This window comes from Ranitomeya imitator, chromosome 3, assembly GCF_032444005.1.
Source record: "Ranitomeya imitator isolate aRanImi1 chromosome 3, aRanImi1.pri, whole genome shotgun sequence".
Taxonomy (NCBI): Eukaryota; Metazoa; Chordata; class Amphibia; order Anura; family Dendrobatidae; genus Ranitomeya; species Ranitomeya imitator.
Window position 1 is genome coordinate 742866780 of NC_091284.1, and position 26402 is coordinate 742893181.

The 26402-nt window shown below is 43.0% G+C and overlaps 1 protein-coding gene across 9 annotated transcripts in view; it reads right to left on the minus strand.

Moving 5' to 3' along the window:
• NEK5 (NIMA related kinase 5) overlaps positions 1-26402 on the minus strand; it is a 123822-nt gene that overhangs the window by 17098 nt on the left and 80322 nt on the right. For all 9 annotated transcript variants that reach the window (XR_011319415.1, XM_069758899.1, XM_069758897.1 and 6 more), the window contains 8 exons: positions 23312-23366; positions 22171-22371; positions 16651-16747; positions 15890-16029; positions 11786-11958; positions 7467-7530; positions 5805-5924; positions 4706-4789 (listed from right to left, as the gene is read on the minus strand). Coding sequence is in view for 8 of the 9 variants with exons in the window: in XM_069758899.1 (XP_069615000.1) it covers positions 4706-4789; positions 5805-5924; positions 7467-7530; positions 11786-11958; positions 15890-16029; positions 16651-16747; positions 22171-22371; positions 23312-23366 (934 nt within the window). In the remaining variant the exon portion in view is untranslated. The remainder of the gene's footprint in view (positions 1-4705; positions 4790-5804; positions 5925-7466; positions 7531-11785; positions 11959-15889; positions 16030-16650; positions 16748-22170; positions 22372-23311; positions 23367-26402) is intronic.

Genomic DNA, 26402 nt, shown 5'->3' on the forward strand with positions numbered 1-26402 from the left:
ACTTACAATTGCTCATTTTGCCTTTCTACCAAGTTAATTCTTCTCCTTTCTCTGTTCTATGTAGTATCTGGAAGTCCCTTTTTCCTGCAAAAAATATTCTCCTCTTCAACTCCTGACCCAGCTGCTCCCCCTCTTCCCTTTCCAGGCGCTTTTGCATTGACTCATGAGTCATGCAGGAACAATTGACTTATTGTTTCTTCATAGAACATCTTTTTTCATTGCGCTATGGTCCAATTCTGGTGTTCAAGAGCCCATTATAGGAGTTTTCAATAATGAACTGATTGGGCGCTCTGACCGCTTTGCAGCTACACAGCCTCCCATAGTAACATAACATAGTAACATAGTTAGTAAGGCCGAAAAAAGACATTTGTCCATCCAGTTCAGCCTATATTCCATCATCATAAATCCCCAGATCTACGTCCTTCTACAGAACCTAATAATTGTATGATACAATATTGTTCTGCTCCAGGAAGACATCCAGGCCTCTCTTGAACCCCTCGACTGAGTTCGCCATCACCACCTCCTCAGGCAAGCAATTCCAGATTCTCACTGCCCTAACAGTAAAGAATCCTCTTCTATGTTGGTGGAAAAACCTTCTCTCCTCCAGACGCAAAGAATGCCCCCTTGTGCCCGTCACCTTCCTTGGTATAAACAGATCCTCAGCGAGATATTTGTATTGTCCCCTTATATACTTATACATGGTTATTAGATCGCCCCTCAGTCGTCTTTTTTCTAGACTAAATAATCCTAATTTCGCTAATCTATCTGGGTATTGTAGTTCTCCCATCCCCTTTATTAATTTTGTTGCCCTCCTTTGTACTCTCTCTAGTTCCATTATATCCTTCCTGAGCACCGGTGCCCAAAACTGGACACAGTACTCCATGTGCGGTCTAACTAGGGATTTGTACAGAGGCAGCATAATGCTCTCATCATGTGTATCCAGACCTCTTTTAATGCACCCATGATCCTGTTTGCCTTGGCAGCTGCTGCCTGGCACTGGCTGCTCCTGGTAAGTTTATCATTAACTAGGATCCCCAAGTCCTTCTCCCTGTCAGATTTACCCAGTGGTTTCCCGTTCAGTGTGTAATGGTGATATTGATTCCCTCTTCCCATGTGTATAACCTTACATTTATCATTGTTAAACCTCATCTGCCACCTTTCAGCCCAAGTTTCCAACTTATCCAGATCCATCTGTAGCAGAATACTATCTTCTCTTGTATTAACTGCTTTACATAGTTTTGTATCATCTGCAAATATCGATATTTTACTGTGTAAACCTTCTACCAGATCATTAATGAATATGTTGAAGAGAACAGGTCCCAATACTGACCCCTGCGGTACCCCACTGGTCACAGCGACCCAGTTAGAGACTATACCATTTATAACCACCCTCTGCTTTCTATCACTAAGCCAGTTACTAACCCATTTACACACATTTTCCCCCAGACCAAGCATTCTCATTTTGTGTACCAACCTCTTGTGCGGCACGGTATCAAACGCTTTGGAAAAATCGAGATATACCACGTCCAATGACTCACCGTGGTCCAGTCTATAGCTTACCTCTTCATAAAAACTGATTAGATTGGTTTGACAGGAGCGATTTCTCATAAACCCATGCTGATATGGAGTTAAACAGTTATTCTCATTGAGATAATCCAGAATAACATCCCTCAGAAACCCTTCAAATATTTTACCAACAATAGAGGTTAGACTTACTGGCCTATAATTTCCAGGTTCACTTTTAGAGCCCTTTTTGAATATTGGCACCACATTTGCTATGCGCCAGTCCTGCGGAACAGACCCTGTCGCTATAGAGTCACTAAAAATAAGAAATAATGGTTTATCTATTACATTACTTAGTTCTCTTAGTACTCGTGGGTGTATGCCATCCGGACCCGGAGATTTATCTATTTTAATCTTATTTTGCCGGTTTCGCACCTCTTCTTGGGTTAGATTGGTGACCCTTAATATAGGGTTTTCATTGTTTCTTGGGATTTCACCTAGCATTTCATTTTCCACCGTGAATACCGTGGAGAAGAAGGTGTTTAATATGTTAGCTTTTTCCTCGTCATCTACAACCATTCTTTCCTCACTATTTTTTAAGGGGCCTACATTTTCAGTTTTTATTCTTTTACTATTGATATAGTTGAAGAACAGTTTGGGATTAGTTTTACTCTCCTTAGCAATGTGCTTCTCTGTTTCCTTTTTGGCAGCTTTAATTAGTTTTTTAGATAAAGTATTTTTCTCCCTATAGTTTTTTAGAGCTTCAATGGTGCCATCCTGCTTTAGTAGTGCAAATGCTTTCTTTTTACTGTTAATTGCCTGTCTTACTTCTTTGTTTAGCCACATTGGGTTTTTCCTATTTCTAGTCCTTTTATTCCCACAAGGTATAAACCGCTTACACTGCCTATTTAGGATGTTCTTAAACATTTCCCATTTATTATCTGTATTCTCATTTCTGAGGATATTGTCCCAGTCTACCAGATTAAGGGCATCTCTAAGCTGTTCAAACTTTGCCTTCCTAAAGTTCAATGTTTTTGTGACTCCCTGACAAGTCCCCCTAGTGAAAGACAGGTGAAATTGCACAATATTGTGGTCGCTATTTTCTAAATGCCCAACCACCTGCAGATTTGTTATTCTGTCAGGTCTATTAGATAGTATTAGGTCTAAAAGTGCTGCTCCTCTGGTTGGATTCTGCACCAATTGTGAAAGATAATTTTTCTTGGTTATTAGCAGAAACCTGTTGCCTTTATGGGTTTCACAGGTTTCTGTTTCCCAGTTAATATCCGGGTAGTTAAAGTCCCCCATAACCAGGACCTCATTATGGGTTGCAGCTTCATCTATCTGCTTTAGAAGTAGACTTTCCATGCTTTCTGTTATATTTGGGGGTTTGTAACAGACCCCAATGAGAATTTTGTTACCATTTTTCCCTCCATGAATTTCAACCCATATGGACTCGACATCCTCATTCCCTTCGCTAATATCCTCCCTTAAAGTGGACTTTAGACAAGACTTTACATAGAGACAAACCCCTCCTCCTCTCCGATTTTTACGATCCTTTCTAAACAGACTGTAACCCTGTAAGTTAACTGCCCAGTCATAGCTTTCATCTAACCATGTCTCGGTTATTCCCACTATGTCAAAGTTACCTGTAGATATTTCTGCTTCTAGTTCTTCCATCTTGTTTGTCAGGCTTCTGGCGTTTGCGAGCATGCAGTTTAGAGGATTTTGTTTTGTTCCAATCTCCTCACTGTGGATTGTTTTAGAAATGTTCTTACCTCCCTTCTGAGTATGTTTTCCTGGGTCGTCTTTGTTCGAGTCTAATGTTTTTCTTCCCGTCCCCCCTTCTTCTAGTTTAACGCCCTCCTGATGAGTGTAGCGAGTCTTCTGGCGAATGTGTGTTTCCCAGGTTTGTTGAGGTGTAGTCCGTCTCTGGCGAGGAGTCCATCATACCAGTAATTCACACCGTGGTCCAGGAATCCAAATCCTTGTTGTCTGCACCATCGTCTTAGCCAGTTGTTTGCATCAAGGATCCTGTTCCATCTCCTGGTGCCATGCCCATCTACTGGAAGGATAGAAGAAAAAACTACCTGTGCATCCAGTTCCTTTACTTTCTTCCCCAACTCTTCAAAGTCCTTGCAGATTGTCGGTAGGTCCTTCCTTGCCGTGTCATTGGTGCCAACATGTATCAGAAGAAATGGGTGGACGTCCTTGGAGCTGAAGAGCTTTGGTATCCTATCGGTCACATCCTTGATCATCGCACCTGGAAGGCAGCATACTTCTCTTGCAGTTATGTCCGGTCTGCAGATGGCTGCTTCTGTGCCTCTCAGTAGTGAGTCTCCCACCACCACCACTCTTCGTTGCTTCTTGGCTGTACTTTTTGCTGTCACTTGGTGCTGTGTGCCCTTTTCTTTTTTGCTTGCTGGTATTTCTTCATTCTTAGGTGTGCCATCTTCATCCTCTACAAAGATTTGATATCGGTTCTTCAGTTGTGTGGTTGGTGATTTCTCCATGGTCTTCTTGCTTCTTTTGGTCACATGCTTCCACTCATCTGCTTTTGGAGGTTCTCTGACACTTTTTGCACCTTCTGTGACCAGTAGAGATGCTTCTGTTCTGTCTAGAAAGTCTTCATTCTCTTTGATGAGTTTCAAAGTTGCTATTCTTTCTTCCAGACCCCGCACCTTTTCTTCTAAAAGGGCCACTAGTCTACACTTCTGACAGGTGAAATTGGATTCTTCTTCTGGTCGATCTGTGAACATGTAGCACATGCTGCAGCTCACCATGTAGGTTGTCACATCTGCCATGTTGCTCCTAGATCCTGCTGACTTGCTGTGTGTTTTCCTTCTTGTGTAATCTACTCAGCCAAGCTCTCTTGCAATAATGTCCTACAGGCAAAAATTGGTTTTCCCATGCAGCAAGATACGATGCACTCTCCCACCATTTAACATTATTACAAGGTAATCAGTGTTAGTCACTTCACTGGTCAGTGATTGTAATGTTATTATGTTCTAGAGGCACAACTTTTTTGTTTGGTATTTGCTTGTTTTTTCTAATCAAATCCGTCTTTAAGGCTGGGGCTTCAGTGCATCTTTGTACATGGGGCAGAAGCTTTCATAGATACCAAGTGTAGCAATTTAATGCTTCGGGAAACACCACGGTACCACCTATCCCAACTATATGAATTCATAGTATAAGGACACGTTACCTGGTGGGCACCAGCTTTCATTCGGATTTCTCTAACCTCATTTCGATATTGTTGGCGGATGACTTCAAGTTGTCTCAGATGTTCCTGTTAAGCAAATTTTGCGCATAATTTAATTTAATTTAATTTACACAGAATACTATCTGGTTGGTTTCTTAAAGGTGAATAAAATACACACATCCTGGAATAATGCTATGTTCTATGCTTACATGGGGCCTATGGTTGAACCGGTGTGCAGTGTTAGAGGGAGTCGGTCAGCACAAAATGACTGTTCAAACCAAGCACAGGAAATTGGTGCAAACTGGGAGAGGAGAGGATAGATGGAAAACAAGTAGGTCTGTAGGGGCACTGAACTCTCTGGCCACACCAAAGTTACACCAAGTGCCAGTGCTTGATTGAGACAGTAATTTTGACTTGACGGACTCATTATAATAAATTAGGAATATTTGAATTCCCCTATTACTTATTATTTGTCAATTTGACAATTTCTTGAGCAAATAGGATGCTCTTGGTGATGCATTTTGTGATCTATTTTTTTTCTCCTTGACAAGGGGAAAATAAATAATTACCCAATATAGATTATGGGAAAAGTTTCTCAATGTTTTGGTGCAAATATATTAAAAATATGATGTCCGGACCTTGGTGTCCTGCAATACTTATAGTCGAGAATACCTCTGTACATATAACGTCAAATAGAACATGCCAAAAAATGTATTCTAGCAGGTATGTATGAAGTCTGACAGGAATTAACCTCTGTGTGTGTGAAATTTACATACTGTACTGACCCCATGTACCAGTATGGCAGCCATATTATCCCTGGCCTAGATTTTCCATTAAACACGAGGCTTGTGTCTTTGTGTGAACCTATGGAATTAGATATCGGCTGTTCAATGCTATCTATATAGCATGTAATGTAGCGCTATGCAACATAGGAGCAGAATGAAGAAATGTAGAAAGTAAGTGACTGTTTCTGGTAAAACTGTGTATGGATTATGGCTTCCTGACCCTGTCTCTCTTACATTAACAGTGTCTGAGTGAATCTGATGTTTTCATCTTTCATCATCCACAAAAATGCAAGTGTAGTTAACGATAATAAAATCACCTCATGGGCTCTGGCATATTGTTTCTGAGGTAATCTGTTTACTGCGTGATCCACCCGAACGTCTACTCTTGAAACTGGTATATGTTTACCACAGTGATCAGCCGACGAAGGACGGAGCCCCTGGAAACAACCACCAGAAGTTAAAAAACAATTTATAGTTGATAGGTATATTAATAAAAAAGGTAAACGGAAGTTAACAGATGGAAAAAAAAGGAATATTCTTAATGGATTAAATAGGGAAAGCTCTACCTTTGACAAACATTTGTTCTATTGTCAGGAAGTGTAAAATAAAGGTCCTGTTCACACTTTAAGCATAGCTTCTGTTTTTACGAGAACCATTATTATTCTAGGACATAAGCCATATATACAGCAGACACTGAGGCAGGTTTGAGATAAGTCTGTCTTGGTGCCTAATGCAAGGGTTTTATAATGTGAGCCTCCATCCCACATTTCACTCCTCCTCAAAAATGATTTTGTTTCCGAAGTTGAGCATTTAAGCTATTAAGAGGGGGGAAAAAATTAATTGCTGTATGTCCTCACTTATACCTACATTTCCTACCTAATATATACTCACTCTTTCCTTCACATAATGATAGTAAGTTTTTTTTTGTGACAGGTGTCCATATCATTGTTGGACACTAAGGCACAACATCCCATTGTTTTGTCATAGCGACATCACTAAACATCACCGGTATAACAATCTTTAATAAATCCTTCTCCCCTGCTTATTAATCTCCATAGAAATGCAAGGAGCAACTTGAAAATTGGTTAAAAAATCACCTCATTTAAGTTCATAGCTCTAAAATACCAGCACGTAGCCAGCAAATCAAATGATTGGAGCAATTTGAAGCCAATAAATTTGTTTTTACCACTTTTGTAGCTTTCAATAAAAGGTGTTTTATTAGTAACAACTATAATTAGTATTTGTTAGAACTTATAGATTTAGGGAATATTTTAGTTTTCCTTCTTGAATCTTCACACCAAGAGCAGGTGCAGATGACTGTATGTTCTCCATCCGAGAAAAACAGTCCGATTATGCCAATCACACTCTGATCAGAGTTTGATCACAGTATGATCTGATTTTCTTGGATCTGGAGAATTAAAAAATGAATATACCTCCATCTTCCCCATTTAGTCTATCCATGAAAATTGGACTGCACTCAGATGACATCCGAGTTCGGTCCATTGTTTTCCACGGTTCCATAGACATGAATGGTCGAGTGAAATCTAATAGGAGGCCAATCTGGCATGCTGCAATCTTATTCCTCGGACAACTTGGTCCCAGCAAATAAAATTGGACTTGTGAACTGCTTCATTGAATAACGTTGGACTGATGTTTTGACGGATCGCACTCAGACCGAAATTACAGTCATCTCCACAAGCCTTCATGGTGTGATCAGATGGTATCCAGCAGCGGCCATTGGTTAATGTGGCTGGAAGGACTTTTGTCCACGCAGCCAGCCACATTGCCTGATCTCATACTTGTTCAAACTCCTCTTGGTATGTGTTGAATTATGTGATAGTCTGTAATGTCTGACATTGTTGGTACTCGTTCCCTCTGAAAAGAGCTCCGGAAAATATGTTGGCGCTATAGAAATCCAATTATTATTATTATTATTATTATTATTATTACTAAGCTTACAAAACTAAATCTTTACTCACCAGTTGTTTTTCAACCTTTATCTTAATCTGTTCTGCCTCCTGTTTCCTCTGTAAATAATCATTCCTGGAAAATAGTGTTAATCGGTTAAGGATTACACACAGTTACATTAAAGGGAACCTGTCACCCCGTTTTTTCAGATTGAGATATAAATACTGTTAAATAGGGCCTGCGCTGTGCGTTACTATAGTGTATGTAGTGTACCCTGATTCCCCACCTATGCTGAGAAATACATTACCAAAGTCGCCGTTTTCGCCTGTCAATCAGGCTGGTCAGGTCAGGTGGGAGTGGTGACATCGCTCTTTTCTCCCCAGCTTTCCGTTGGTGGCATAGTGGTGTGCGCATGTCCAAGTTCCGAATTCCCTGCGCGCACGTGAAGAAACAGCGCGTGATCTGCGCTATTATCCCTTTCATCGGTGGGGGCGGCCATCTTCCTGGGGCCGCACGTGCGCAGATGGAGTGCTCTGCTGCACGGGGCTTCAGGAAAATGGCCGCGGGATGCCGCGCGTGCGCAGAAGAGATCGCTGCGGCCATTTTCCCAAAGCCGAGATGCAAACTCGGCTTTGGGAAAATGGCCGCCGCGATCTCTTCTGCGCACGCGCGGCATCCCGCGGCCATTTTCCTGAAGCCCCGTGCAGCAGAGCACTCCATCTGCGCACGCGCGGCCCCAGGAAGATGGCCGCCCCCACCGATGAAAGGGATAATAGCGCAGATCGCGCGCTGTTTCTTCACGTGCGCGCAGGGAATTCGGAACTTGGACATGCGCACACCACTATGCCACCAACGGAAAGCTGGGGAAGAAAAGAGCGATGTCACCACGCCCACCTGACCTGACTAGCCTGATTGACAGGCGAAAACGGCAACTTTGGTAATGTATTTCTCAGCATAGGTGGGGAATCAGGGTACACTACATACACTATAGTAACGCACAGCGCAGGCCCTATTTAACAGTATTTATATCTCAATCTGCAAAAACGGGGTGACAGGTTCCCTTTAATAGAACAAGTCAAGTCAGTGAGAGCCTGCATGGATAGTGAACACCGGCCGATAAGGAAGGAAGGAAGGATGGAAAGAAGGAAGGATGGATGGTAGAAAGGAATGAAGGATGGATGGTAGAAAGGAAGGAAGGAAGGATGGATGGATGGTAGAAAGGAAGGAAGGATGGATGGTAGAAAGGAAGGAAGGAAGGATGGTAGGAAAGAAGGATGGTAGGAAGAAAAGATGGTATTTAGGCAGCTGTACATTATGTGGTCACCGTATACTACTAACATATAATCTCTATTGAACTATTCTGTCAACTGTATAACTAATTATTTGCTCACTGTAAGAGAGGAAAGTGCTGCGATTTTGGCACTTTATCAGATTATAATGAGTTCTGTATGGCAGTATTATTTAGTTACTGTATGGCGCTATTTGTGTTAGTAGGGACTATAAGGTTATTTTATTGCGCACTGTATGGTATCAGTAGTGTGGTTGCCAACAGAAATGTATGGCTTAGGTTAGGTTCACATTTGTACATCTGTTGACAAATACATTAGAAATATTTGCAAGCATGTGCCATATGTCACATTATACAGTTAGGGCCAGAAATATTTGGACAGTGACACAAGTTTTGTTATTTTAGCTGTTTACAAAAACATGTTCAGAAATACAATTATATATATAATATGGGCTGAAAGTGCACACTCCCAGCTGCAATATGATAGTTTCCACATCCAAATCGGAGAAAGGGTTTAGGAATCATAGCTCTGTAATGCATAGCGTCCTCTTTTTCAAGGGACCAAAAGTAATTGGACAATGGACTCTAAGGGCTGCAATTAACTCTGAAGGCGTCTCCCTCGTTAACCTGTAATCAATGAAGTAGTTAAAAGGTCAGGGGTGGATTCCAGGTGTGTGGTTTTGCATTTGGAAGCTGTTGCTGTGAGCAGACAACATGCGGTCAAAGGAACTCTCAATTGAGGTGAAGCAGAACATCCTGAGGCTGAAAAAAAAGAAAAAATCCATCAGAGAGATAGCAGACATGCTTGGAGTAGCAAAATCAACAGTTGGGTACATTCTGAGAAAAAAGGAATTGACTGGTGAGCTTGGGAACTCAAAAAGGCCTGGGCGTCCACGGATGACAACAGTGGTGGATGATCGCCGCATACTTAATTTGGTGAAGAAGAACCCGTTCACAACATCAACTGAAGTCCAGAACACTCTCAGTGAAGTAGGTGTATCTGTCTCTAAGTCAACAGTAAAGAGAAGACTCCATGACAGTAAATACAAAGGGTTCACATCTAGATGCAAACCATTCATCAATACCAAAAATAGACAGGCCAGAGTTATATTTGCAGAAAAACACCTCAAGAAGCCAGCTCAGTTCTGGAAAAGTATTCTATGGACAGATGAGACAAAGATCAACCTATACCAGAATGATGGGAAGAAAAAAGTTTGGAGAAGAAAGGGAACGGCACATGATCCAACGCACACCACATCCTCTGTAAAACATGGTGGAGGCAACGTGATGGCATGGGCATGCATGGCTTTCAATGGCACTGGGTCACTTGTGTTTATTGATGACATAAGAGCAAACAAGAGTAGCCGGATGAATTCTGAAGTGTACCGGGATATACTTTCAGCCCAGATTCAGCCAAATGCTGCAAAGTTGATTGGACGGCGCTTCATAGTACAGATGGACAATGACCCCAAGCATACAGCCAAAGCTACCCAGGAGTTCATGAGTGCCAAAAAGTGGCACATTCTGCAATGGCCAAGTCAATCTCCAGATCTAAACCCAATTGAGCATGCATTTCACTTGCTCAAATCCAGACTTAAGACGGAAAGACCCACAAACAAGCAAGACCTGAAGGCTGCGGCTGTAAAGGCCTGGCAAAGCATTAAGAAGGAGGAAACCCAGCGTTTGATGATGTCCATGGGTTCCAGACTTAAGGCAGTGATTGCCTCCAAAGGATTTGCAACAAAATATTGAAAATAAAAATATTTTGTTTGGGTTATGTTTATTTGTCCAATTACTTTTGACCTCCTAAAATGTGGAGTGTTTGTAAAGAAATGTGTACAATTCCTACATTTTCTATCAGATATTTTTGTTCAACCCTTCAAATTAAACGTTACAATCTGCACTTGAATTCTGTTGTAGAGGTTTCATTTCAAATCCAATGTGGTGGCATGCAGAACCCAACTCGCGAAAATTGTGTCACTGTCCAAATATTTCTGGCCCTAACTGTATATGTCTGAATGTCAATGCATACATACATATGTGTCTATATACTATTTTTCTGTACTTTTTTATTCTTTTCTCAACCAGCTTAATGGTAAAGTCTGGAAAAAGCTAACATTCTACATGTATGGAAATGTACTGTGTTTAAATATGTTTATCATTGAGAATAATTGAGAGCAAAAAACCTATATGTCTTTCATACTTTTTTTTTTTGCGGGACCAAAATGAAAGTAGTGCAAACTAGGTTTTTTTGTACATAAAAGAAGCTTAAAATATGACATAAACCTGACAAAACATGCTCAGATGAACATGGTCTAATTGTGAACCTAGACTTACGATGCCCATCCCCATCAGGAATTACAAATTGCAGATATTTTCTACTTAACGTAATGTTCCAAAGCGGAGGTAGAAATGAGCTCTATAACAGATTAATGCCTGCTGTAATTGCCTCCACCTTTATCTTTTAATTCCTTTTGAATTGTGATGAATGTATTTCCCTGGATTGAAGAAACCTGGAGTAAAGCTAGAAAGCTGCGGAGTTTGCATTTGTGTAATGGCCCCTGGTACCTAAAAGGGTTGAAGATCTAGCTGTCATATACAACAGTGTGTTTGTGTAGTATTTTAAATGGCACATGTGGAAGACCAGTTTACATTTTGCACTGGGCCTTCAGTGGTGGAGATGGACTGAAAATGGACCTTGTACAAAACAATATATTGGTCCTTTGCAGTTTAATACAGGGGTGACATATCATTGGTGCATCCGCACATTGACCCAAAGTTAAGGGAGCCCATTACCACCTCCATAGCAGTCAGAATTGGGCATTATGATGAGCTATTAGACTGCAAAGGGCCCATATAGTGTTGTTGCATTGAGTACTTTTTGCCCTTGTCCGCCAGTGGTCCAATAGCTCATCATAATTCATAATGCATAACTCCCCCTATGTGGAGGTGGTGGTGGCCCCCTTACCTCTTGGGCCCCTGGGCGGCTTCACAGGTTGCATCAATGGTATGTCTGCCCCTGCACTTGGGTCTAAAAAGTTTGCCTAGGTGTATAACTGTAATACAGATTCCCCTTCTATTTTTACTGGGGCGATTACTTACCACTGCTGCGGAGAATCAACGCTTTGGTTCGCTTGTTGCTCATAGTGAGGTGGATACTGATAGGGTCTTTGCTGCATGTTATTGAGTCTGGCATAATAATGTTCATAATGTCCATGAATCCTCCCAGGTGATACCTTCTCTTCTATCCTTAGTCCCACATTTTGACCAGGTGCCTAATAAAATTATCAACATAAACAAAATACAAATGAATTTAATTTTATGGCCTCTGGCTAAATATTACAGCACCCCTGGCTGTCCAGGTGTAGTTCTACTGCCCACAGTGGTCCCACAAGGGATCTAAGAAACCGGGCCAAAAATGTCCTCTCTTAGTAACAATGCTGCCTGGACCTTGCCTGGTATTGCTCAGCCCTACTATCTTCAATAAAGCCCAAGAAGTGGTGGTGCTTGTGCAAAAATAATAGATCCATTAATGTAATGAAAATACAATATTGCAAACCGATTTGGATAAGATGACTGAATGGGCAAACACTTGGAACGTGAGGTTTAATGTGTTACGACTCCCGGGTAATACTGCTGTGGAAAACGCTGCACACAGCAGCAAGGGAGCTGAGCAAAATGCCGGGTACAACCAGGTTACCAACAGGACTTGAATCATGTGACAGAGTGGGAGGTGGTCAGGGGCGGAGACAGACACTGGGGTGCAGAAAAGGGATAAACACAAGAGAGTTGAAAAGCAAAGATCGGAGCCAGGAGATCACGAAGTACCAAAGGGGAGAGACAGGGGATAGTCAGAAGTGAAGCCAGAGGTCAGTAATCCAGAAGAACAAACAGGAATGCACGGAGAGCAAGAGAAACACTATGCAAACTGGGCACATACTCCAGGGGTTAAGCACACAGACTAAAGCAGAATGTATAGCTGACAGTGAAATCCAGTTTGGAGTGCATATAAATACCCCTCAGAGAGGCCAACAACATTAACCCTGAGAGAACAGGACATTAACCATGTCCTAACCATGACATAATGCAACTAGGACAGAGTAATCCTATAGCTGTATATACATTAAATGGGAGTATACTTGGTACTACAGAGCAGTAGTCGGACTTAGGTATTTTGGTTACAAGTAAGCTGAGCAGCAGTACTCAATGTCAAGTGGCAGCCGCAAAAGCAAATAAGATTTTAGAGTGTATAAAAAGAGAGATAAAATCCCGCAATTCAAACGTATTATTACCCCTTTATAAACCACTGGTGAGGCCACATCTAGAATATGGGATCTAGTTTTGGGCTCCATATTTTATAAAGGATATTCAGAAATTACAGTTAGTTCAAAGACGGACAACTAGATTATTACAAGGGATGGAAGGCCTCTTATACAATGAGATGTTGGAAAAGTTGGGCTTGTTTAGCGTAGAAAAAAGACAAAAGTATAATTATATGTGTGGTCAGTACAAAGGACTGGCACGTGACTTATTCCTTCCAAGGACCATACTAAGGACCAGGGGGACACTCATTACAGGTGGAAGAAAGGCGATTCCGGCAGATAAATAGGAAAGGTTTATTTCCAGTTAGAGCAGTCAGACTGTGAAATGTCCGACCACAAGAGGTAATAATGGCAGACTGTTACAGATCTGCGACACAGGACTAAGGTAGAAGGGGGGAAACTGTCTTTGCAATATGACTAGGCTGAAAACCTACGATGGAATGGGCGATCCATTCCTTGCGAATAGACCCACCGACGTTCCTGGGTTAATCTCAAGCGAAGACCTATAGATAAGGGGAAGAGGTTCCCTAAAAGAACTAAGGACTGGGTACAAAAACGGGTCACCTCCTCATAGAAAACACAGAGAAGGCTGCAGAAACCAATAGAAAACAGAAACTAAGGCTAGCAGAACCAGAGTTACCAGCACTGCACAAATAACACATACAGAAGACAAAGCAAAACACCAAGCTAGAGCTCAAGCAGATTAACACTATTGTCGAGCAAGGACCAGGAGGCAGGTGCTGGTTAATAAAGAGTGATACAAACACCTGACCCAAGACAAACCCAGCACCAGAGGAAAAAGACCGGCAGCCAGAACTCCACAAGAAAATGGCGGATAGTCACAAACTAAACAGATTCTAACACAGACACTAATAGCTTTTGAAAAAAGGGCTGGATGATTTCCTCATTACACATAACATTGTAGGTTATAGTTAATCTAGTGACAAAATGAATAATTAGTAGAGAAAGGTTGAACTTGATGGACCTAGGTCTTTTTTCAACCCATGTAACTATATAACTCTGGACCATCACTTTAGTTAGCCTTAGGGTATGTTCACATGTGATGTTTTTGCAGCATTTTTTTGTGAAATTTTGTTTCTGCATTTTACAGTTTTAGCAAAATGAATGCAATTTCAAAAATCTCATTCGCACGCTGCATTCTTTTTTCTTTGCATCTTTTGAATTGCTGGGCATTTTTTTAAATCAATCTTTTCCTGCCATCACTCTGGTTTTTTATGCAGACAGAAAAAATGCTGCAAAAATGTTATGTGTGAACATACTCTGACTGTTGTTCTATTCTGACAATTTTACAAATTTTGTTTTTTTTATTTGTGTTTTGTTATAGAAAAAAAATAAAATCCATAAGCCATCTCCAGAAGGATAAAGAGCTGACAATCCAAACTCCTTTTGGAAGGAGGACCACATGTTGAACATATAGGGAGAGAAAAGTTAATTAAAAACACCCTTTGAAGCAGGAACTGCCTGCCATGACCAAATGGTTACTGCAGGAAAAATTTGCTGAAAAAAGTCAGAAAGTAACTAAACAGGGGAACTAGCGCAGAGATAATGCTATAATCTCTTTGAAGTCAGAACTCCCTGTCGTGTATAGGTAATTAAACAGGAAAGGGAAAACAGACACCAAAAAGAGAGGTGTTAACTAAAGGAGGAGAAGTGTACTTTCCCATGCACAGATCTTTCATTCACACTACACAGATTGTAGACAGATTGGCTCCGTGTTCCAGACAGGAATATTGGGGTTTGTATTGATTAGATATTTATGGTATATAGATTTTCGGTGTGGTAGTAAAGGGACGAACTGGGCGCATTCACTCATATCGCCATGGGACCATTAGAATCCCTCAAATTGTATAATGGTCTGGTAGATGGTGCAAATCAGGTCATATTTGGTCTTTATGTAAAGGTAAAATCACAACAGAAAATATATAATGACTGCGACCTTCGGGAGCAAAGATATCGTAAATGTTGGGAATCTCATAATTTTTTAAGACTAAGACACACCCTATAGTTCTCTGAAGTCCAGCCCTACCTCCAGAGTGGTAGTGTCTGGGTGCAACTTATGCTAATAAAAAGCCAATGCCAATTACGATCCTCATTCAATGCCAGGGAGATACATTGCTGTATGGGATCGATCCACGGTTTCACAGAGAGCGCTTCCCTCCATAAATCTGAGCCATTCCCGTGACCCAGAAGTTTCTTTTTATTTTATGTAATTGTATATATTGTATTGTTTTGTCCCCTTTGTAGACTCTTTTGTATATGTATATGTATATATATATATATATATATATATATATATATATATATATATATATATATATATATATATTTTTTTTTTATAAACACTGCATTTCTTTCTGGATGAAATATAAAATTGAATAGCTCTGTTCCTCTTGCTCTGCAAACCGCACCCTAGAAGACATAGGCTACCTGTAACGGGTGTCCAATTGGCCTATGTAAATGGTTTGTGGTGGCAGTGAGTAGGTTTTTTTGTTATCATGGGGCTGGCAGTGACCAGAACGGGGTATATTCATATATTCCAGGCGTTGGAATCGGAGGTGTATATACCATACGCTCGCTTAGTTCCCCAATAACTGGCCTAGTACTGGAAGCAGCCGTGGTCTTGCACATCACTCGTCAGGCAATTGTGTAATTGGCCTGACAATTGGAGGCAGCGAAGTAGCATTCCTGTAACAAAACGATAACAGCGGGTGGATTTGCGTGACCCCCTGGCTGTTTCCTTGATATGTTTGTTGCTGGGAAAACTGAGAGAACCAATTTTGTTCTTACTGATGAATATTTTTGTCTATTTTCATAGAATATGCTCCTTAAGTAGTAAAGCAGCATTTCTAATCCCACTAATCACCTTGACAGGATTGTTGTGCTGAAGACGTGATGGGGGCTTCCATTCATTCTTGTGAGGATATTCGGCACGGCATGGTGGAGTCACTACTTTATGTCTTGGAGGATGAAATTCATGAACTTTGTTCTTTTCATTTCTTGGAGCTACAGGAAAATTAAAATAAGCAAATTATAGATACTTGCAAACATTCCCAATCATTTTGCCTGTCTTATAAAGGGACTTTCTCAATAATAGCAAATAGTGCAAAGAGAAGGTAAACAACAGAATAAGGTGTGTAACTGATGTACTTCTATTAACACCAGCCAAGGCTGTACTTCATTGGAGTACTAAGATGGCAGCCATAGGGGCCTTCAGGAGGCAACATGGCTGTCATGTCAATTCACCGGCTCCTTGTGATTGCATGGTGGAGGGGGGCGCTGGGAGCTAATGTGTGTACACCGACTAATGAACCATTTGAATGCTGTGGTCAGTGATTGGCAGCACCATTTAAATGGTTAAACACCATCAATCGGCGCTAGGTCCGGTCACGCCTGTTACAGACAGATGCCAGCTGTGTAACATCAAGAACCTCTCTGGGGATGCCGGACCGTAAGAGATTTGCAGGCTTCCCATCTAGATGCTAAGTACCACCGGCCTGGACGCTGGTCCAGACACCTACGAATCGATAGGCTCATCTCTGCTGACAACTATGGACAAGCATGGTGCTGTGCCTGAGCGAAAGCAGCCATGCTTTTCCTATTCTTTATAGACCTGTGTACTGTTACCTGGTGCTTGCTTAGGTGTTACTGGCCCGTGTGCTTGCCTCTTGGGGGAAGGCTTCCTTCGGTGTAGCACAGTATGGCTAAATTCCTCTTCTATTAACTAGAAACCAGAAAACCATAAGTTGGAAACATCAAGATCAATCATTATGGAACCCTTTTCACAAAAACAAACATAATAATAATACAAAAGTCCTTGATTCCTTCTGTTCCTTCCTTCCTTTGTTCTTTAATAAAACAGTGGGGAGACTTATGTATATTAAGTTCCATGGAAGGCGGATTATAATTATTAAAGTTTACGTTCACCTACATTATCCTGAAATCAAACTACCTAGAGGCAAAACCTAAGGGGACAGTACAAGATTAGAAAAGCATTGCTGCTTTCTTAGAAACAGCACCACACCTGTCTACAGGTTCAGTCTGGTATTACATGTTACGCAATGCTCGGACTGAATGGCGCCTCTCCTGACTCAAGTGTGACAGCATGTATTTTTATGCAGCTGTCACGCTCAGGTTGGGAGAGCCAGGGGCGAGTCCGAGCTTTGTGTTTACTCTTCCTTTAGCTTAAGACTAGGGTCACACGGACGTATTTTCTCTCATTTGAGAAAGTCGAAACTCAGACGTACGTTTCGCCCTTGGCTTTCTCAAACAGTGGAGTGGAGTGGAGTAAGCCAAGGGCGAAACGTACGTCGGAGTCCTGGGGTCCTATATTTTATGCTATGTCTCTTCTGCATGGTATGTTCTTATGACATGTATCTGCAGTGTATCTATTTTTTGTATTTTTTTTTGTATTTATATACCGTATTTATTGTTGGATTTATTAGATACAGGCTTTCATCTCATATAATTTGATGTAATGAGAGTATAGCCTTGATTCCCCTTATTTATACAGTTAATTTATACGTTTGTCCTGAACTTTCTTAAATTCCTTCTGTGTATTGACCCCCACAATTTTACATATTTTTAAATGTATGTACCAATAAAAGTTATACATTTGTAAAATAATTTTTATCTTTTTGTCTTTGGTTATTCAACCTATTGTGTAGTCATATATATTTATATATATATATATATATATATATATATATATATATATATATATATATATATATATATATATAAATATCCAATTATATCAAATAAGATTAATTTTCTTGCATTTCGGTATGTTTCTCTATTGAAAAATAGTCATGTCAAATTAAATATAAATGAAAAAATTTCTGGTTTGAGTAAGTTAGGCCATATTCACACATCAGCATTTGGTCAGTATCAGAGGCGTAGCTAGGGTTTTGGTCCAGGGGGGGCGAAGCTTCTGAGTGGGCCCCTAACCAGGTAACCTTGATTACAACTCGGTGACGCACCCTAATAGTGCAGGAGAACCTCAGCAGATGACCGCTCTGTTACTGAAGATAATCTCTATATAAAGACCAATATTGATACTACCGCCATATGGTCAGTGGTAGATACCAGCCCTACAGAACATATAACAGATCACTGCACAGTTACAGATAATGACTTACTGCTGACGTCCTTCCTGATGGAATCGTTAATTTTTCCCATCTTTTCCATCTGGCCCAGACCGACATGACAACTTCTTCCAGCAAAGACTCACCTGCAGAGAATACAACAAAAATACATTTAACTTCTCATACTCCAGCCCCATCACCATCTATTCCCAACCTGCACAAACTCCTCATCCTGCTGATACCCCAATACTGAGCCGCTGCTGCCGTATGTGTCCCTATTACTGCCCCTAATACCCCAATACTGAGCCGCTGCTGCCGTATGTCTTTATTACTGCCCCTGATACCCCAATACTGAGCTGCTGCTGCCGTATGTGTCCCTATTACTGCACCTGATACCCCAATACTGAGCCGCTGCTGCCATATGTGTCCCTATTACTGCCCCTGATACCCCAATACTGAGCCGCTGCTGCCGTATGTGTCCCTATTACTGCACCTGATACCCCAATACTGAGCCACTGCTGCCGTATGTGTCCCTATTACTGCCCCTGATACCCCAATACTGAGCCACTGCTGCCGTATGTGTCCCTATTACTGCACTTGATACCCCAATACTGAGCCACTGCTGCCGTATGTGTCCCTATTACTGCATCTGATACTCCAATACTGAGCCGCTGCTGCCGTATGTGTCCCTATTACTGTACCTGATACCCCAATACTGAGCCGCTGCTGCCGTATGTGTCCCTATTACTGCACCTGATACCCCAATATTGAGCCGCTGCTGCCGTATGTGTCCCTATTACTGCCCTTGATACCCCGATACTGAGCCGCTGCTGCCATATGTGTCCCTATTACTGCCCCTGATACCCCAATACTGAGCCGCTGCTGCCATATGTGTCCCTATTACTTCACCTGATACCCCAATACTGAACCGCTGCTGCTGTATGTGTCCCTATTACTGCACCTGATACCCCAATACTGAGCCGCTGCTGCCATATGTGTCCCTATTACTGCCCCTGATACCCCAATACTGAGCCACCGCTGCTGTACGTTTTCCCTATTACTGCCCCTGATACCCCAATACTGAGCTGCTGCTGCCGTATGTGTCCCTATTACTGCACCTGATACCCCAATACCGAGCTTCTGCTGCCGTATGTGTCCCTATTACTGCAACTGATACCACAATACTGAGCCGCTGCTGCCGTATGTGTCCCTATTACTGCACCTGATACCCCAATACTGAGCCTCTGCTGCCGTATGTGTCCCCATTACTGCACCTGATACCCCAATACCGAACTTCTGCTGCCGTATGTGTCCCTATTACTGCACCTGATACCCCAATACTGAGCCTCTGCTGCCGTATGTGTCCCCATTACTGCACCTGATACCCCAATACCGAGCTTCTGCAGCCGTATGTGTCCCTATTACTGCAACTGATACCACAATACTGAGCCGCTGCTGCCGTATGTGTCCCTATTACTGCACCTGATACCCCAATACTGAGCCGCTGCTGCCGTATGTGTCCCTATTACTGCACCTGATACCACAATACTGAGCCGCTGCTGCCGTATGTGTCCCTATTACAGCAACTGATACCACAATACTGAACTGCTGCTGCCGTATGTGTCCCTATTACTGCCCGATACCCCAATACTGAGCCGCTGCTGACGTATGTGACCCTATTACTGCACCTGATACCCCAATACTGAGCCTCTGCTGCCCTATGTGACCCTATTATTGCACCTGCTGTGTGGTTCTCTGTGCCCTATAAATTCTAAAGCACCCCTCTATAATATAGTAATGCCGGGTGCAAGTGCCCTAGAAAACAGTGCCCATATTTTGCCCCTAGAAAGTAATAATGCCCTGTGTGCCCCTTTGATAGCCACAGTAACCTGAGTTCCCCTATAACAATAAGTGCCCACTTTACATTTAATAATGCCCCGAGTCTCCCCCCTGTACAGCTCCCCTATACACAGCATGATGCTCTCTTATACACAGTATAATGCACCCACTCACTATATTGACTCTTTAGTAGTAGTAGTAGTAGGATACAATTCAAAGTACTTGTTCTCACCCACAAAGCTCTCCACAGTGCGGCACCCCCTTACATCTCCTCCCTCATTTCTGTCTATCAGTCTAACAGACCACTGCGCTCTGCAAATGACTTTCGATTAACCTCTGCACTAATCCGTACCTCCCACTCCCGACTCCAAGACTTCTCGCGTGCTGCGCCAATCCTCTGGAATGCTCTACCCCAAGATATTAGGACCATCCACAATTTGCATAGTTTTAGGCGCTCGCTCAAAACACATTTGTTCAGAGCGGCCTATCACGTTCACTAATGAAAGTTATGTTATGTTTGTGTGTGTGTAGCCCATTCACTATCCCCATCTATTCCCCAACCTCTGAAGATGGCTGGACCATGATTGTAAATACATCATTGTAAATACACACCTGTAATTTGTATCTCCCCACCTCATTGTAGATTGTAAGCTCTCACGAGCAGGGTCGTCTTATTTTGCTTTAATTATTGTATTGTTAACGTTGTTACTTATGACTTTTGTGTTTGAAACTGTTAAACTGTAAAGCGCTGCGGAATATGTTGGCGCTATATAAATAAAGATTATTATTATTATTATTATTATTAGCCCCCAAACTGTTTGATGGCTCAAACAATATATAATGACCCCCACACTGAAATCTCCATACTGTATGATGGCCCCCTAGATAGTCTCCATATACAGTAGCATAATGCACCAAATAGTCCACAATATAATATAATGCACTTCCCATAGGCACACTCTATAGCATACGGCAGCCCCCATAGGCAGACCCTGTAATAAGGCAGCACCCCCATATAGGCAGACCCTGTAATAAGGCAGTACCCCCATAGGCAGACTCTGTAATAAGGCAATACCCCTATAGGCAGACCCTGTAATAAGGCGGCAGACCCTGTAATAAGGCAGCACCCCCATAGTCAGACTCTGTAATAAGGCAACACCCCTATAGGCAGACCCTGTAATAAGGCAGCACCCCCATAGTCAGACCCTGCAATAAGGCAGCCCCCATAGTCAGACCCTGTAATAAGGCAGCCCCCATAGGCAGACCCTGTAATAAGGCAGCCCCCATAGGCAGACCCTGTAATAAGGCAGCAGCACCCATTAAAAAAAGTAAAATAAATAAATACTCACCTCTCTACTTCCCAGTTCCTGTGCTGCTCCCGCTGCTCTCCTGACAGCGGGCGTCGGGCAGTGACGTCATCGCGCCCGCTATCAGTGTCGGCGATGTCAGACGCCGACACTGACAGGGGGATGATGGGAGAAGGAGCGCAGCGCTCCTTCTCCCATCAATGCGATCAGCTGTATCGGCTAAATGCCGGTACAGCTGATCTTCCGATGACAGCGAGGGGGGGGGGCACTGCTGCCACCGGGCCCCCCCACCTGCTCAGGGGCCCCATAGCGGCCGGGCAGCAGAGCAGGGAGATCGATTCTCCCTGCTCTGCCGCAGAATGTAACTGTATCGGGGAGTGCAGCGTGCCAATACAGATGTCAGTAGCGTAGCTCCGGGTGGGCCCCCTCAGAGCACTGGGCCCGGGGCACCCGCACCCTCTGCCCCGCTCCCGGGTAGCTGAATATAGGCTGAACTGGATGGACAAATGTCTTTTTTCGGCCTTACTAACTATGTTACTATGTTACACTACTGGTCAGTATTTTACATCAGTATTTGTAAGCCAAAACCAGGAGTGGATGAAAAATACAGAAGTGGTGCATATGTCTCTATTATACTTTTCCTCTGATTGTTCCACTCCTGGTTTTGGCGACAAATACTGATACATTACATGATGTAAAATACTGACCTAATACTGCTAGTGTGAATGTGGTCTAATTATTGAATAGGAGCCTTCATTGTTTACTTCTAGAAGATGGACATTCACCCAGATCATGTGATGGACACACTGGTACACGGGTCGACTTGTTACTAATTTTTAATAAAACACTACAATGAAGGAGCTTTATTGGTCAAAACTGGAATATCCCTTTAAGCCAGAATAAACATTACCTACCTTTGGACTCAAAAAACTGCGTATACGCTTTTCTAGGAAAGGCTTCTTCAATATGGAGGTGACCGACGGTCGGTCTCGTGGGGATATTTTAAAGAGCTGAGAGATTAATGTCCTCAGATCATATGAATACTTTGAAGAAAGTGGCTCATACCGACCACGGCAGATTCTCAACACCAGTTGTTTTACGTTGTCAGCTTCAAACTAAAAAGAATACAAAAATTGGGTCATTTACATCAGCTTCCGAATAATGCACCCCCCAAGGATGCAGCTCCTCTGTGACAGGCTCTCCTAAGCTAAGCAATATGGACACTTGCAGGGGCATTATTTTATTTATTGTATTTTGGGCTAAAAATCACTTGTGCAGTTCTGTATTAAAAAAATGTTCATTGTTGGCCTTCCATAGCCTTTGTGCTGCAATGTCTATTGCTGGCTGTAGAAGGGGTTAACCAAGAATCCCTCTGTGAGCTTGTTGTTACAGGAAAGTTTGTAACTCTTATTTGCTGTTTTTGGCTCCTCATAGCTAATATATAACCACAGTGGAGCTGAACATAAAACAAGTGAGAGGAGCTCAGAACCAGCTCACTAACAGACTCTCAGTTGACTCATTCTGCAGCCAGCAACATACTGTGCAGCCCAGAGGCTATAACCACTGTCACTCAACAGCATCATTCAGACATCAGTTTTTGCATATGGGTGCTACCTGTCTTTTTCACAGATAGGACTTGTACCTAAATTAGTGAATGGGGTCCTGGAGGACCTAGAGGTCGGTGCAAAATCACATAGGTATGTTCAATTATGATGCTAGTGTCAGATCAAAATGGCATTTCAAGTCTATGAGCCTGTGAAGAAAATGGACTGCACTAGACTGACAGATAAGAGATAAGATGAAACTTTTTTTTTTTTTTTTTAAATGAGGCCTTATGCTTTACATTTTGTATTTTTTTTCTAGATACTTTATCACATTGCATCCTGCATGCCACAGGGAAGGGTATCGCAGGAGACGGATACAATAGCATATACTGTAGGTGTCCTATATTATTGGATTGTTTTCTTTCAGTAAAGTTTTTTGTGTTCTTCTCTTTCTTCTTTGTTACTTTACTTTTGCCCAATTCAATATTTGCACAATAAAATTATTACTCACCGGATGTTTGAGGGTACAAAGTTCATAGAGCACACATCCGAGAGACCAGATATCCCTGAAACAGAAAAATGGGCACTTTACTTATGGATGTGGACTCTGCAGTCAGGAAGAAAACGAGTCCTGAGATTTGTTCCTTAAAGAGAACTTGTCACCCCAAAATCGAAGGTGAGACAAGCCCACCGGCATCAGGTGCTTATCTACAGCATTCTGTAATGCTGCAGATAAGCCCCCGATGTATCCTGAAAGATGAGAAAAAGACGTTAGATTATACTCACCCAGGGGCGGTCCCGCTGCGGTCCGGTCCGGCGCCTCCCATCTTCTTACGATGACGTCCTCTTCTGGTCTTCACGCTTCGGCGCAGGCGTACTTTGTCTGCCCTTTTGAGGGCAGAGCAAAGTACTGCAGTGCGCAGGCATCGGGAGAGGTCAGAGAGACCAGGCACCTGCGCACTGCAGTACTTTGCTCTGCCTTCAACAGGGCAGACAAAGTACGCCTGCGCCGAAGCCGCAGCGTGAACACAAGAAGAGGACGCCATTGTATGAAGATGGGAGGCCCCGGACCGCGACGCCCATCGGACCGGACTGCAGCGGGACCGCCCCTGGGTGAGTATAATGTAACCTCTTTTTCTCATCTTTCAGGATACATCGGGGGCTTATCTATAGCATGACATAGGGTATACGTGAGTTCCGTGACCTGGAAAAAATTACCCCAACCCCCTTAAACAGATCTCTTAACAATCTAAAGAATAAACTTCTAACGTACTCAAAACAGCAGACGGAGACATATGTTGGATTTAATTGGCCACAGCAGAGATTTTATTAAATAAAAGATAACAGAACTTTTATGACAACCCAGAATAGGAGGGGCGGTCCTCGAAGCCCCAAAGTTATAAAAAACTCAGTATCCCAAAAACTCCACAATGTTCAGCCCAGGATGAGTCTTACCCCCAGCCGTAAAGCACCAGCTCAGGGATAGATAACAACCAATCCTGGTCCACCGAACCCACCCCCATGCCAGGGGTCCATAAATCCACCTCACGCGGAATAACCGTACCGCGCCTTGTTAAATTCTCTCATGGGGTGTCCAGGACCTCTCAAGATCCCCACCCCATTGAACCACGATTTACCATTTCCACCGACTTCGAGGACCTCCACCCCCGCCACGAACACGAATGGCCTGACACCTTAGCCATTCATGTCCCTCCACACCTTCAAGCTTAATTCAATGCCACTACGGATAGCCAAACACCACATATCATTACCGACCGCGTTCAGGTGCACGCCATCAGCTCTCCAGTAAGCTCCTTGACCCGTTTCCAAGTCCACATGTCTCACGGCCAACGTGCCATTCCTCACCATAAACCGAGATATGGCCCTGTTTATTTTAATCCGGGCCCTGTTCACCCCCTCGTGTGATCTAGCACCTCTCCATCTTTTACGGGGAATGATGTCGGACCACACCAACAACACTTTTGGAAACATGACCCAGAACCTCAGGATATCGAATTTGATATCCTTAATCAGCTCCCTACAAGACCGTTTAGCCAAATCATTCCCCCCTAAATGTATCACCACGATCTCCGGCACTCTATCCAGTCTAACAAAACGATGAAATTCAGGTAACCATTCCTTCCACACCATCCCCCTTTTACCGATCCATCGTAAAGTCACTGTCTCTCGAGAAAGACCCAACTGACGACCGTCCGGACAAACCGCAGCACGCAACGCAGCCCATACAACATACGAATGCCCCATGATCCAGACGAGCATCGGATCAGGCCCTGCAACACAGAAAGAAAGGCAACAAACAATTAACTTAACACAGCTTCTAACTCACAATAGGTTTGGGCGAACATACGACTGGAATCTTGAAGATTCCCACCTCCCAATTCTCCGAACCACATCCTCACCAAGGCCCCACCTAGCGGCCTCAGTCGCTGCCCCGATCCTGAATGAGTGACCACTATATTGTGTTGCAGGTAAGCCCGCTGCCGCCAAACATTTCCTAAAAACAGAAATAAACTGAAAACGGGACAAGAAAGACCCATTTTCGTGCACCAAGAATGGCTCGTCTAACACCCCGCCCTTTGCCATGTACTTCTTCACGGATGCCACCGGGCACACCGGGGATCCTTCAACATTGAACAACACCACTTTGCACCCTTTCCCATACACGTCCGTTTTGGAAGCCTTAATAAACACTACCACCTTATTCCCTTCGACATCCACGTTTTCTCTTAACAAAATACCTTTTTTACTAACGGACGGGCTAACCAACTCACCTAACCGAAATGCCCCAAAGAAGGCCAAAGAAAAGGCTGCACAGAACAGAACCACTTCCCATTCGGAAAAACACACCTCTTGCAACTTCCGCTCAATGGCTGAGAGCACCTCATAAGATACGGGTCGGCGACCGTCCGAAGCCTTCAAGCCTTTCTTCCAACCCCGAACAACTTGCCGAACCAAGAAGGATTTCGTTATATCCTTACCCCCCCTCCATTTAAGGTTGAAGGCTAGCCCCGCCAGAAACTTATTCAAACGTGTCACAGACCAACCTGCCTCCCAATGATGACCTAAGAACAACAACAAACCATACTCCTCCTCCATATCCTGGTCCATACTTGACATCCAGGATTCCCACAAGCTCCAAGCCTGATTATAATGAGACCAAGATGAATCCGCGAGCGATTTGGTAAATAACTCTGTTACGGCCCTCGCGGCAGGTTCCACAACTCCACTGGACAATCCCGGCCCGCGCTCTCCGCCTGTGGTGCCAAATCCCGGAAAAGCTGCCACTGAAATTGAGAAAGAGCAACAACTATTGGATCAGGCGCTGACAAGCTAACTTCAGATACAATCCATAAGTTAAACTTAAGACCCAGGAAAACCAAGTGCTGCAAGACCTTCACTACTGCAGGCGTAGCCGCTGACAACGAGTTTACCGCCGTCACCGTTCCAACATGCTCACAATGAAAAGAAATCTTCAAATTCCTCAATTTGTCACCCCACAGGGCCAACGCAACTACCCTGGGGAACAAATGCAACAGTAGCCGGTTGTTTGTTAACCCCTCCTCCTTCCATTCTTCCGGCCA